At 38.9% G+C, this 14,513-nt stretch overlaps 2 protein-coding genes across 2 annotated transcripts; one reads left to right on the top strand and one right to left on the bottom strand.

The window, feature by feature from the left end:
- On the top strand, positions 1,033-3,855 carry LOC18773553 (beta-glucosidase 12; the record flags this gene model as incomplete). Its single annotated transcript, XM_020566318.1, has 11 exons — positions 1,033-1,098; positions 1,235-1,310; positions 1,447-1,524; positions 1,629-1,716; positions 1,814-2,069; positions 2,267-2,382; positions 2,510-2,733; positions 2,818-2,852; positions 2,980-3,082; positions 3,322-3,430; positions 3,548-3,855. Coding segments are annotated over 11 exons (1,395 nt in total), but the record flags the coding sequence as incomplete, so codon positions are not given.
- LOC109950019 lies at positions 11,996-12,898 on the bottom strand. The gene is made up of 2 exons (XM_020567490.1): positions 12,760-12,898; positions 11,996-12,600 (listed from the first exon to the last, which is right to left on the bottom strand). The coding sequence occupies exons 1-2, from the start codon at positions 12,896-12,898 to the stop codon at positions 11,996-11,998; spliced, it is 744 nt and encodes a 247-aa protein (XP_020423079.1).

The raw sequence follows: 14,513 nt of genomic DNA on the forward strand, positions 1-14,513 counted from the left end.
AATCTTAGGTCTATTTTGCATGGAAGATCAATTAACAATGAGAGAGAAATAGTTTCTTTTTTTACTTTTTTTTTTTTTTTTTGGAGAGAGAGAGAGAAATAGTTTCTATGGAACCAATGAAGAAGAGTTTCCATGAGAGAGAAATTTGTTATGAGCAATTAACGCTAATTGATGGAGATAGGACAGAAAACATTAATGGAGAAGGGTGCAATTAGATTATCCACCCGTTGGCAAATACCAATGCTGCCAGGACAGATCCACCCGTTGTTTGCGCAACTCTCAACAGGACTCATTTCGATACTCTTTTTCCAGGGTTCACATTTGGCGCAGCTACAGCAGCTTACCAAGTCAGTGCATTCTGGGAGCTTAATTAATATTACTCATGAATTTGTTTTAATTTTTTGTTTCATATAGTTACTTTACTTAGCATGTGTCATTTATGAATATTGGCATCTTCATTCTGTAAATCGTGTTTTATATGTATATCTGTATGTGCATTTCAGTTAGAAGGTGCTGCAAACATAGACGGTAGAGGACCAAGCGTATGGGATAACTTCACCCACGAGCATCCAGGTCTGTTGAATCAAACAATCAATTAGTTAACAAATCTTCTATTTTCTATTTTTTTTAGGTGACTAAATTGATGATCAGTTACTTCATTTCAAAAGCTATAATAAACAAGCCAATGCTTCATGGAAATTAGTTATTCTTCACTTACAAAGTGCTCAATGGGAACTGCGCAGAAACTATGACCTTACCCAGCAAAGATCTGACAACTCCTCTAGATCAAAGAAGATAGTTAGAAAGTTGTAAAAAATTGAATAAGGGTAATCATGGAAAATAAAACTCAAATGTTTTAATGTATTAATGTATCATTCAAAAATGTAATTAAGAGGAATAATACACAAGAGAAGAAGTGAGAAGTTCCAACCAAGATGGTTAGGGTGAAGGTTGCGAGCATTCCCCTATTTAAATATCTAGATAGCTAAATTACTTTGTATCTTTATTTATAACTAAAATTACATTTGATTAATTGCAGAAAAGATAACTGATGGTAGCAATGGAGATGTTGCTATTGATCAATATCACCGTTATAAGGTTTGAAAATCACATAATTGTATTATGTAGACCTTCTATATTTGAATTTGAACACACGACATTAAGGATGATATCCTTAATTTTTAGCTTCTTTTTTTTATTTTTATAATTATGTACATATTTTGTGTCATTATAGGAAGATGTGGCAATTATGAAGGATATGGGGTTGGATGCTTATAGGTTCTCTATCTCATGGTCCAGATTGTTACCAAGTAAGTTGATCATCCGCATCCACATATATTATTGCGACCAATCGCTTTAATGTTTAACATCTTTTATTCAATTTAATTCCTATTTCATGATAGGTATTGGCTTATATTTTTCTTGTTTTGTTTTAATTATTATTAGATGGAAAACTAAGTGGTGGAATTAACAAGAAGGGAATCGAATACTACAATAATCTCACCAATGAACTCCTACGCAATGGTGATACAGCTCCTAATCTCATAAAATCCTCCTAATATAACAACAGTACCTGCAGTTGTTTAATCAAACTTCTAATTTTCTTTTACTGGTCATGCTATATATAGGTATAGAGCCATTAGTGACACTCTTTCATTGGGATGTTCCCAAAGCATTAGTAGACGAATATGGTGGTTTGTTAAGCCCTCGTATTGTGTAAGTGGACAAATTCCATCCTTTGTATAATATTGATCACTTAATTATACAAATATTATTATATACAATAAATACATTTTTAAATGTGTACACGCAGCGATGACTTTAAAGCATACGCAAACCTTTGTTATAAGGAATTTGGTGATCAAGTAAAGCATTGGACCACACTTAATGAACCACATACCATTAGTAACCATGGTTACACAATCGGGATCCATGCTCCAGGACGATGCTCTGATTGGTATAACCCAAAATGCCTTGGTGGAGATTCGGGTACTGAACCATATTTAGTGACACACAATCTACTCATTGCTCGTGCAGCTGCTGTAAAATTGTACAGGGAAAAATATCAAGTACTTTCATTAGTCTTTTTTTTTTTTTTTTTTTTTATCTTTCAGAACATTGAGGTCCAACGAGTAACTAGTATTATGTAACAATATAAGTGGGAATACTTTTTATATTGAGATAAACAATAGTTGCAATAATATATACATTCTTTTGGCTCTAAATGAAAAGAAAAAAAAAACAATTACTTATCATTCTGGAGCAGGCATGTCAAAATGGTGTCATAGGAATAACTGTTGTATCACATTTGTTTGAGCCCGCTTCGGAGTCACAACAAGATAAAGACGCTGCATTTCAAGCTTTGGATTTTATGTATGGATGGTAAGTGTATTATTAATTTATATATCAACTCATTTAAATGCTTTATTTTTGAATTATAAATTCAGTTAGGTAGCCCGTGGTACTTTATATTATGTTATAAGTTCACGTTTGGCATTTTCATATATAGGTTTATGGACCCATTGACAAGAGGTGACTACCCGCAGATCATGCGATCTATTCTTGGTGCACGGTTACCAAATTTCACGGAAAAACAATCTAATTCATTGAATGGGTCATATGACTATATTGGAATAAACTACTACTCTGCTAGATATGCAAGCGCTTATCCTAAGGATTATTCTGTACCTACACCTCCAAGCTACCTAACAGATGTTCATGTTAATGTTACAAGTGAGTGCAAACTGAAAATTTCAAGCAATTAATGTAGTTCTCCTAATAATTAGATCCTAATATTCATATTCATTTATGTTGTAGCAGCTGATCTTAATGAGGTCCCCATTGGTCCACGGGTACGCAATAAATTATTAGCTTAAGTTATTGGAATTTTGAGAATTAATAGCTATATATGCATATATTTTGTTTTCCATATACACATAAAGTGCTAAAAGTCCCACTGATCTTCAAATGGGATTGCGGGCTGCTTCAGACTGGTTATATGTTTACCCAAAAGGACTTTACGATCTTGTACTCTACACAAAGGAAAAGTATAATGATCCAATTATGTACATTACTGAGAATGGTAATTAATATTTTTAAGCATTAATTAATTGCATCATCAATGTTTCACATATATGTATAATGGTGTGAGAATGGTAGTTAATATTTTTAAGCATTAATTAATCGCATCATCAATGTTTCACATTATGTATAATGGTGTAAAATAAAGTGAAGTGTTGTAAACTCTAAACTTAAAACTAAATGTACATTTTTTCTTTGGTTAAACAAATTGTATGCATTTGATACTGCATTATATTGTAGGCATGGATGAGTTCAATAATCCCAAATTATCACTCGAGCAAGCCCTTAATGATGCTAATAGAATTGACTACTACTATCACCACCTTTGTTACCTCCAAGAAGCAATGAAGTAAGTTTTTGTCAACAAATTAATTAAGGCTATATATGTTTTGGCCTTCTTACATTTCGGTTATTTAATCACTATATTGAACCAATTATGTTCTTCTTCTTTTTTGGGTGTTTTTAGGGAGGGTGCTAATGTGCAGGGATACTTTGCATGGTCTTTGCTAGACAACTTTGAATGGAGCGAAGGATATACTGTTCGATTTGGTATCAACTATATTGACTATGACAATGGACTGGAAAGACACTCAAAACTCTCGATGCACTGGTTCAAAAGTTTTCTCAAGAGATCCTCAATTAGTAAGAAGAAAATCCGAAGATGTGGGAACAATAATGGTAGGGCTACCAAATTTGTGTATCAAATTTGAATCCCAAGGATGGATAAAGTACAATGGCTCTTCCATAGTGGTTGTACGAGCTGTTTTTCGTGTTTTAACTTTTTGTTTGACTTTTTCTGAGTCGGAATAAGTTGCAACAACTCATTACGAGTTAGTTGTCTTTCCTTGTGAGGGTTTAGTTTTAATTTTACTCTATATTGTTTATGTAATGACCCAAACCTAAAATGCATATATAATTAGTAATTTATTATGCGGAAAGACAATTTTGCTCTTTGACTAAATTATGAACCCAAAGTTGACTTTTTGACCGAAAAGGAATTTGACAAGTCCACATACGTCGTTGCGTAGAGCACGCTGACACGAGTTCATAGACACGAAGTAAGCTTGAATCGGAGTTTTAACGAAGAAAATACGATTAAAATATCACGAGGGGCAAAATGGTAAATTGGAAAATCAGATTTTATAAAACCTGTTTCTCTCTCTCTCTTCCCCATCAGTTTCTCTCTCCTCTCTCTCTCTCCCGCGCGCGAAGTCCGTCGCCCCTTCCCCTTCCGATCAGCCCAGCCACCACCACAGGCCATCCCGACCTACAACGCCGGTACAAACGGGACCGCCTCGCCCTCGCCGTCACGACCCGACCGTTCTCCGCCCACTAGCCGACCGGAGTTGGCCCGAAAAAGGAGAAAACCAACGGTTTTCGGGCTAAACTTCGAACCCTTCGTTCTCCTTCAATTCTCCTCCAAATCTTTCGAGTAAGGTATGGATTCTCACCTATTTTTCGTGCTCTAGCTGATGGTTGGATAGGTTTTCATCAATTTTAGCCGTAGATTGCCCAGTTTGTGAATTAAAATTCGGCCGGTTTTCGGCCTTCGTGTTCGGCCACTTCCGGTCAGTTTTTGTGGTTGGTCCAAGAACAAAAGTGGTTCCAAATATGGTGTTATACCTAGGATAGGAGTTTGGAGCCTTGGTTTTGAGATTTTCCGGCGTTGTGTAATCGCTTTGGACACCCATCGCTGCCGGCGCGTGGGTGAGTGTGGTGCCGTGACACTGTGTTCTGATGCGATCCTTAGGTCGTCACGAGCGCATAGGAATTCGCGGATCTCAATTTGGATACCGTTTGAGCCTCGAATGGATTTTTCATATTGTGCGATTATCGGGTTCAATACTGTTGAGCCGTTGGATCGTAATCAATGGTAGATATGTTATTCTAGATAATTTTAGAAACGTGTAGGATTCGACGGATTGTGAATCGGAGTCCCGGATACTCCGAAATCGCGAACCCTAGGGCTAGGGTTTAGAAATTATGCGATTACACGATCGTGATTAATCCGACCGTCCGATTGACACCAATACCCTCAGGACATGTGTCCTAAATATATTGGACATTCTAGCGGCATCCGGATCATATTGTACCCGTGGGGTTCCGGATTGACTTTTTGGACTTTAGCGCTTTTTGAGTCCCAAGATACCGCTAAACTACCCCACGTGGAAGGAAAGCTGTTATGGGCATAGGGATCACTTTAAATTGACTCACGTACTTTTAGGAGCCGGGGATAGGGTTTTTAATTTAATACTATCTTGTATTAATAGAATATTATAGTCATTGAATCAGGCACCCGGGCACCAGTTGACCCGCAGGAGGGACCTTCAAGAGGTCCAGCGAGCTCAGACTACCAGTGAGTGGACTCTTTGTTTTAATAAATGAATTTAAGCAGTTCAATTTCAGTTATCAGCTGTTTTATTCTGTTAAATATTTTATGTTGCATGCTGCCGAGTGACATTTCCTTTAAAGAATATAGGAACAGATATTCTTGTTCATTATCAGATAAATGGCAGCAGAATTTTAAAGGTTACAGAAACTTTATATTTTCTTAACTCACCTTGTACCCAGTTATTAAATGTTGCCTTCGGTTTATATTTCGTGCCTTCGGTTTAGTCAGCATGCTTGACAGTTGCCCCACGAGTTCGAACTCGTGTGGAGCGAGTAATGCGGATAAAGGTGGACTACGGTTCCCTGAATCCTGCGAGTTGCGGCTCGGACTGACTTCGTGTCACTGAGACCTGCGAGTATGTGTCACCCATGGTGATGCAAGGAATTGACGGAAATAAGGATTTGACGGAAGTAAGGGTACACCTAGGTGATAGTTTAAACTGTTTTCAAATATATATAATTATCTACATGCATTGATTTCAGACATAAAGAAAATAAGCTAGTTTATATAACCGTTTTTACAGTGGGGTTAGTATGTTCATATGGTATTTTCTAAACTCTGTTTTTTGGGTCCACTCACCCTTTTTGTTGTTTTGCGCCCCCAGGCAGCAGACGTGCACAGGAATCCACCACCGGGCTACTTCCCATCTTCCGCGCCTTTCTTCTGATGTAGGATTTTGTTTTGTAAAAAGATTCACTCTTTTGTAAATTCTTAGTAATCGCTCTGATGTTTTGCCCTAGACTGAGCTTTGAACTCTTGGCATGTGTATATATATGTATGCTGGCAGTTGGTTGTATATATATACTTGTTTTGACAGGTGAAAATGTTTTGGTATTGAGCCAGATACAAGGGAAACTCTGCCGGTTTTTCGGTAGAAGTCAACCTTGTTATTTTTCTCGTGTTTTGTATAGAAGGGCAAATAGGTCATTTGTGTCCGACATTCGCCAGGTGTCGGACACGCACAGGGTCTGGTTCGGATTCCAAAGCAGAATTTCGATCGGGTCCTGTCAGTTTATGTGCCTCGTTTATCCAAGTTTGTTGACTTTATGCGGTCGAGGTGCTTTGGCCGGTTGTGGATATGGTTGGAGGGATATCTTATTGTCTAGATGTTGTTGATGTATCCTTCATGTGTTTGTATTAGTCCTTGTAATCAGTGCCCTTTACGACTAAATTATATATGTAATTTTTTCTAAATAAAAACGTTATAAATAAAAATAAAAACTAAAATAAATAAATGTTGAGCCTTGACTGAAATATTTGCTACTTATGGCATCTAGTTTGTCTTTTGAACTTAGAACAAAATACTAGTGTATAAATTCTTTATAAATCTGTTAAAAATTCAAAAGAAAATGCTCGATCAGGTGCTTATTTAAGAAAACGTCAAGTCGGCTATCAGCACAATACTTTTCTTCAAAAGAAAACTAATGTTGCTTGTATGATTAATTTCATGTGTACAAATTATACATAGACTTTAGCTTATATATATATATATTAATTTCAATACAATACTCCTTACGCCACATAAACTTTATCTTTCTTTATAAACGAGATGATAATTTATTTTTCCAAAAGAAATCCAGCCATTGTGATCTGCCACAATGAGAGACTTTTTTTAATCCTGCACAATACCATCCATTTATCAAACAAAACAAAAAAATAAATAAAAATCCACCAGGCCTTTCCCAAAGCAAAAAGCTCATAAGAGACAAAGCCCACTCTCTATCCTTCTTCACCACACTGAGCATAACCATCAAACTAGACAGCCAGTTCCCAATTGTGGTAAATCTTTGGACACCACTTTATGGTTTAGAGGTGAACCAAACCAAGCTGCTTGGGCCTAGGGACAAAGGAACAATATATGCTCAGTAGACTCTTTAAATACGTTAGAAGAGAAAGTAAATGATACTATTCCTGTGTTCACCTGTTTTATATTTGTTCCTGTGATGGTAGGGTAAAGTTTTCCATTGTCTCGAAAACCGTTGATTGGTCAACAAGTCAACTTTCTTTTGTGTGCGAGCGTGCCACTGCTATAGCATACTTCTTAAAAATAGATAACTTGAGCCACAAGTTACTAATTTCTAAACTGGCGATTGTGAATTTGGGTGAGGAATATCTCCCATGTAAGTTCTTTGCTTGCCTCAGACTGGTGAGGACTTCACAATTTTTCACAGTACAAAACTAGTAGTTCTGGCCAGAATAAATGATAAGAAAGTGAACTGTTTTCAGGCAGAACTGCCTATTACAAAGCTCAAAAGGGAAGACCAACTTTAAAATGACAAAAAGAGCTTTGGACTTTAATTTCTGCCTGGATAGCTACTTTTGATCCAGGCTGGATTGGATGTGTTTGTGCTAGATTGGACTATCAACACCTTCAACTGTCAAGTTTCAGCTGTAAATCAATACCAAAGTTTGAGTTTGGCAGAGCTTTAATCTATTTCAAGCCCTGGAAGGCGCTTTGAATGGGCAAAATTGGAACCTCTTCAGTCTGGAAGGGGCAGAAGTGGCTGGATTGGATGATTACTTCAGGGCTCTCCATAAATTTGTTGAGGTTTTCATATTAGTAAAAATCCGAACTCTCCTTGATTTGGTTTATGCTGAACCAAATTTGTAACGAGAGAAATCTCGCTTTGAATGACTATTTCTCTGAAACTGAACTGAAGTTAGAGATTCTGGATTATAGCTGACTTGTTTCTTGTGGCTCAATGAGCTTTTGGTTGCTTCAGTGTTTTGAAGGTTTTTGAGATCAAGTGATCATTTTGAGTTTTTGTTTTGATTGAATTTTTTTTGCTGTCTTTTAAAATGGGCGGCAGATTTTCTAAAAAACAAGATCTTTTTATTTTTAAATGTCAAAAAGGGAAGTTATCTATTCTGGCAAATAAACCGTCAACAATCAGTTCTGAAGCAATCACTTCCCTGCTTTTCTTGAAAGAAAACCAACTCTCATTATTCTCTGTTTGTTCCTTGTAAAGAGAAAACTCAATTTGCCGTGATGGTCAGTTTGCTTTTCCTGTTTTGAACAACTTCCTTTCTCCCTACTTATCCCTTGAAATCGTAGTCTGCTTATCTCTTGGAAAGGCCACTTGCTTTGGTGCAGAGTCCCTTTATATATATGAAAATGGATTTTGATCTTCTTCCTTTGGCTGCAAAAATGGAGAAGTCCTCTTGTAAGACCTGCATTCATTAATTCTCTGTCAGCTCCTCTGTCATGGTTGAGATTTTTAACTTTTTCGAAGTCAGGTAGCCACGTGGGTTTTCTTGAGAATAGGCTTTCCAGAAAAAAAAAAAAAAAAAAACTGTTGACTTGTTGCTGGGTTTTTTTAGAGAAATGGTGAAATTTTTAAAAGATGGGTCCTAATCCAATTCTTTCTTCTAGATTTTTAAAGATTTGCTTGGTGGTCAATTTTGCCATTTATTTCGCAATTTTGCTGACTTACTTTCTGTTTTTACTTTTCTATCACTTCGTAAAAAAGCCCGATCTTCTGTTTTCCTGTTCCTGGACTTTTTGTGAGAAATGGGCTGGCGTGTGAATTCTTTTAGGCACAAACATCCTACTGTGTAATTTTGCCTCAGCCACCATCTAAGGGTTGGCCTGTGTTCGTGGCTATTCCTGATGACTGCAATTTTGGACTTCTGATGACAATTGTTTACAGCATGGACGGTCTTTTTTTTTATTTATTTCTCTATGTAACAAGATTTTGGAGAGTCCTCCGAATCTGTCAAGAATCTGTGCACTACTACCTTGGAGAGTCCTCTGAATCCGTCTGCTCCTGGCTCATTTTGGATGATCCAGATCTGGTTGCAAGTGTACTTCCCAGAACTGAGGTTTCCGGACATCGTTCTGCCTGAAGACTAGGTCATGGCTCTTTCGTTGATGTCAGCAGAAGTGCCCAAGCGCTCTATTGAAGAATACTTGATATTCTTTAGGCACTGCACCAAGAGATCTGTTGCACAGTGGCAAATGGTGCTCAGGGGGACCTATCCTTGGTTTCAGCCTGGGTATAGACTGTTTGAGAAAAAGCCAGAAGAAGAAGAAGCCAGGATTGATTTCAGGAAGAAGTTCCTGAGTGTAATGCTGCCCAGGGACATGCCCTTTGGTGGAGGCAAACCTCCCAACTATCATCTGGAGGCAGAAATGTATCACCCCAATTTCTGCGCTGGGCAACTTGGTTGTCCTCAACTAATTCCTCTTAAGTAATACAGAAGCTGCAACCGGGCTACCTCTTGGGGGGACTCAGACAACCTAGACGTGCATAAGGACTGCAGATGCTCAGTTAATAAAATCAACAACGGTGTGGATGCTTTCTATCCATCATGGGAGCCTAATTCTTGCAGTTATGCCAATTTTGATGCTTGGAGGAAGGCTAGGTTTTCTGGCCTGACGGACGCAAACACTGCTGTGAAGGTGTTGTTTGATACCTAGGATGTTGGCACTGTCTTGGAAGAATCAGATGCCAAGAAGTTTATTGTGCAACTTGTGAAGGGTATAAATGCCCAAGTAATTAAAGGAAAAGTCTCCAGTTTGGCCCTCCCTTTTTACTTCTGTTCTGCTTGTGATTTATCTCATTCTTTCCGGGTAATCCTAAACTGTTCTGCCTATTTTCTGCAGATCCTTCCATGACAACCAACCTTGGAGGACAAGCTGTTCAATCTGGGGAGGTGATTGGTAAGTTTCTGAATTCTGTCCTTCTCCCTTCCTTCTGCTGGATTGCGTTCTAATTCTTCATTCTTCTGTGTAGTTACTTCTGTTATAGTTGCTGGGGATCTAGAGCTCCCCTTTGGAGATGAAGAAGATTAGCATGAGTCCCTGGCAGAGCAACCAGCTGTTAAGGCCACTCCTTCTGCTGGAAGGAAAAGAAAAGAAGCTGCTCCTGCTTAGGACAGTGTTGTCCAGCTCGAAGTTTCTGGTAAGACTTTGATATCTTGAACTTTTTGATTTTATTCCGTTTTGTTCTGCCTATTTTCCTAACCTTTTTTCTTCTGTTTTTACAACTGAAAGTCCTCCTTCTCCTCCTCCTACTAGGTCGAAAAGACTTAGGAAAAGGATTGCAGTGGAATCTGAAGAGACAGAAGAGCCTGCAGCTGTTCTTACCAAAACTTCTGGAATTGATGAAGATCTGAGGGAAGCTTTTGAAGCTGTGGAGCAAGAGAAGGAATAAGAAAAAGAAAAAGACGTTCCCACAAAAGAGAAAGAAAAGGAGTTTGAAGAAGAGGCCGCATGATTATTTTACATATGTTCTTCTTCTAACTTCTGACTCATGTCCATCTGTAGGAGGAGATTCCCGCTGAGGTAATAGCAGAAAGCATTGCCTTGGCCAAACAACAAGAAAAAGCTCATAGGGCAGAACCCACAAGCTCAAAATTGGCCCTATTTGATGATGTGGAGGTAGATCATTCTGATGCTGCCCCAGAGCTTGAAGGGAGGCAAAACAACCTGTTGCTATTCCTGAACCTGAGGTAACTTTTGTTTTGCTTTTGACTGCCTGGTTTTTTGCAGTTCTGTTCTATTTTGCTTCTAATACCTTTGTCTTTTTCAGGTGGAAAAAGATAGAACTGCTGGGGTTTTGACCGTGGCGATCAGTCCTCTTAAGCCTCCTATTATAGCTGTGAGTATTTGCTTGTTCTTGAGCTTCCTTTTGATTTTAGTTTTACATGAAACTAACTTGAGATCCTTTTGCAGATGCCTATCCATTCTATTCCTAATTCACCAGCCACTGCCTCATTTGTTGATCCAGAACTAGTAGAATTTGAAGCCATGGATCTGGATGCTTAGCTGGACAAGCTAGAAAAACTCAGCTCTACTCCTGGCAAGGCTAAATCCAAGGCAATGGATGAGGCAGTGGACAAAGTAAAAATATGGCAGTCAAACGAGCTGGACTTGGATGAGAATAGAAAAGCCGTTGACCAGCTGATGAAGGATCTGGATCTGTTGCACAGGGAGAACATGGCTCCCAGACCTATCCTCGAGCTCAACTTAGGCCCGGCAAAGATGTGCTCAATCTCTACACTCGTTATGAAGATGCAAGGCTACGCATGAAGCCAACCTGGCTGATTATCAAAACCAAAAAGCAGAACTGGATCAGATGGTGGTAGGTTACAAGGAGGCCAAGACTGCTGCTGATAAGCTGGAGAAACATATTGAAGAAATTCAAGCGCAGCTGGCTGGACTGAGGGAGAAGCAAAACAAGTTTGGGGCTGGACTGGGCACTAAGACCAAGGCCACTTTTCTTGTGCAGAACATGGTTGCAGCTTCTAGGCCAGCATTGTAGATTGTAGAGGCCTCACTATATTTGGTGAAAGCATAACTCTGAACAAAAGAATTCAGGGAACAAAACAGACTTAAAGATAACACTTATAAGCATAACTCTGAACAAAAATTCGAACAACAATTCTATCTTGTTCATCCTCTATTCCAGGATCGGTTTGCACAGCCTGTGAATCCCACATAGTTAGGTAGAATTTCTTCAGCCATTTGCCATTGATTGGTGCAGCATAAATATCTCCATCTCGATCCTGTAATCTGTATTATCCCAGTCTAAGGACTCGCTGGATTATGAAAGGACCTTCCGATGTAGGTGACCACTTTCCATAACCAGCTATGTGTGTTCTGAGGGGCAGAACTACTTTCCAGATTATTTCTCCTTCTTCAAAACTTTTGTTTTTAACTCTTTTATTGTAGGCCCTTGATACAGCCTTTTTTCCTGCTAAGAGTTTGTTGAGGGTATCAATTCTACTGGCATCCAAACCTTCTAGTTCTAGCAGCATTGCTTGAGAGTAGTCTTCTCCAATCAAATTGTGTTGCTGAGCAATTCTAAGAGATTGCACTGCTATTTTCATAGGCAGAATTGCATCATGACCATAAGTTAGAGCATATGGGGTCATGCTAGTCACCTCTCTCTTTGAAGTTCTATATGCCCAGAGAGTTTCTGATAATTTCTCATGACACTGCTTTGAATTTTTCTCAAGCATTTTCCTGATAATGTTGATGATCACTTTGTTACTTGATTCTGCATATCCATTAGCTTGAGCATAATAAGGGGTAGAGTGAAGTAGTTTGAACTTGAATGCTTCTGCAATATCTAGCATTTCTCCAGATATGAAAGAAGATCCCCTGTCAGTTGTGATTGACTCTGGAATACCAAACCTCTGTATAATCTGCTATTCTATGAAGGTGATGATCTCTTGAGATGTAGTCGATTTAATAGGTTTGGCTTCCACCTACTTGGTGAAATAGTCTGTAGCCACAATGATAACATAATGTTGTTTGCTACTGGCTGGATAGATTTTACCAATGAGATCCTTTGCCCATCCTCTGAATGGCCATGGCTTAACCACTAGACTCATGGGAACTGAAGGAGCCTGCTGGATTGGACCATGCCTTTGACAAGCCTCATATCCCTTGGAATACTCAATGCAGTCTTTCATCATGGATGGCCAAAAGTAGTCATACCTTCTAATTAACCAGCACATCTTCCTCCACCTTGATGAGCTCCACAGATTCCTTCATGGGTTTCTCCCAAATCTCCATTCCACATGATGTAGTTTAAGGCTATGATTCTGATCCTTTTTTCATAGGAAAGGTTTGGATAATGCAAATAATTGATTATAGGGAGCCTCCAATCTTCTTCAGTCATTATGGCAGTATTGACATCTATTTCCATTCCTTTGATTAGGACAGATGGTAGGCTTTTCTTTCCTATCTTGATGATTCTTTGTACACAGTTTTCAGGCATTTGTATCCCTGTTGCTATTTGAGCCATTTCATTAGCTGCAAAGTTTTCTTCCCTTGGGATATATTCCCAAGTTGCTTCCCTAAATTCTGCCAGAGGGTTTCTAGTTGCCACCAAATAAACACATAGAGAAGGATTTAGACACTTGTATTCTCCAGCAATCTCTTTTGACACCAGCATAGAATCTCCCAAAATTTCCACAGACTGGATTCCTAATTCTACCAGCATTTCAAGGCCAATGATTAAAGCTTCATATTCAGCCTTGTTGTTGGTGCATTGAAAATCTAGTTGAATAGAATGGTGGTAGCTTTTGGTCTTTTGGTGGTTTTGTCAGAGCCTTGCAGCTGATGGGATGTTTTAATTTCGCCATTTTTGCCACGACAATTTCTCTTTCTTCCAAGCATTCTGTGCCTTCTTCTGATTCTACCTCAACCACATGTACTGAAGAAGATGGGGTTTTGTAATATGTGCCTTTGGAAGAGTTCCTCTTGTGTTGTTCTTCCTTGAGCAGCTCCTCGTACTTGGATGCTTTGTCTGCCAATTCTGCCAAATCTCCAAACAGCATCCCATCAAATCTCTTCCTTAGAGAGATTTTAAGGGCGGTTTGAGCCATTTAGATGAAGTGCCTTTCTTTCATAGGAATTCGGCTTTTCATTTTGAGCTTTCTGAACCTGGTTATGACGTCTTGAGCAGACTCATCTTTACTCTGTTGGAAGGCAGCAAGATCACTGATGGTGACTTATGGCTGAATCCTGAAATAGTAGTCATGGAAGACTTATGGCTGAATTCTATGGCTATGCACTGGACAGAAAATCTACCTATATGCTCAATTGATGAAGCGTGGACGTCTTCTCCGTTGAACAATGTGAAGTTTGGCACCTTGAAACCTGGGGATAGAGATATTTGATCAAAATAGGCCGAATATAGCTTTCTTTAGGTGGGCCTTTCTCCTCTTCTGGCTTCATGTTCCATCACCTCCTTGATCATTTTCTAAAGTGCCCTCATATCATTCAAAGCATTGACAGGATGCGGATTTCGCCCATGTTCTGGCTGGTTGTGCTCAATCATGTGCTCCATTCTGTATGGCTTGAGTAGAACTTCCTTTCTGTGTTCTTCCTCTTCTTCAAAATCTTGATGATTCCTCCAGTTTTCCCCTAGTCGGTTCCTGTCATTGTTGGCTAAGGGTTTAATTCCCGCTCTGCCTTTCCTACCTCATGCTAGTGGAGGGAATGGATTGGGGTGCATCCTTCTGGGTCTGTAGGGCAACACAGCTGGTTGCTAAGGCAGAAGTGCCAATGGCTGATCACGTGGAG

This window comes from Prunus persica, chromosome G6 (assembly GCF_000346465.2).
Source record: "Prunus persica cultivar Lovell chromosome G6, Prunus_persica_NCBIv2, whole genome shotgun sequence".
NCBI lineage: Eukaryota > Viridiplantae > Streptophyta > Magnoliopsida > Rosales > Rosaceae > Prunus > Prunus persica.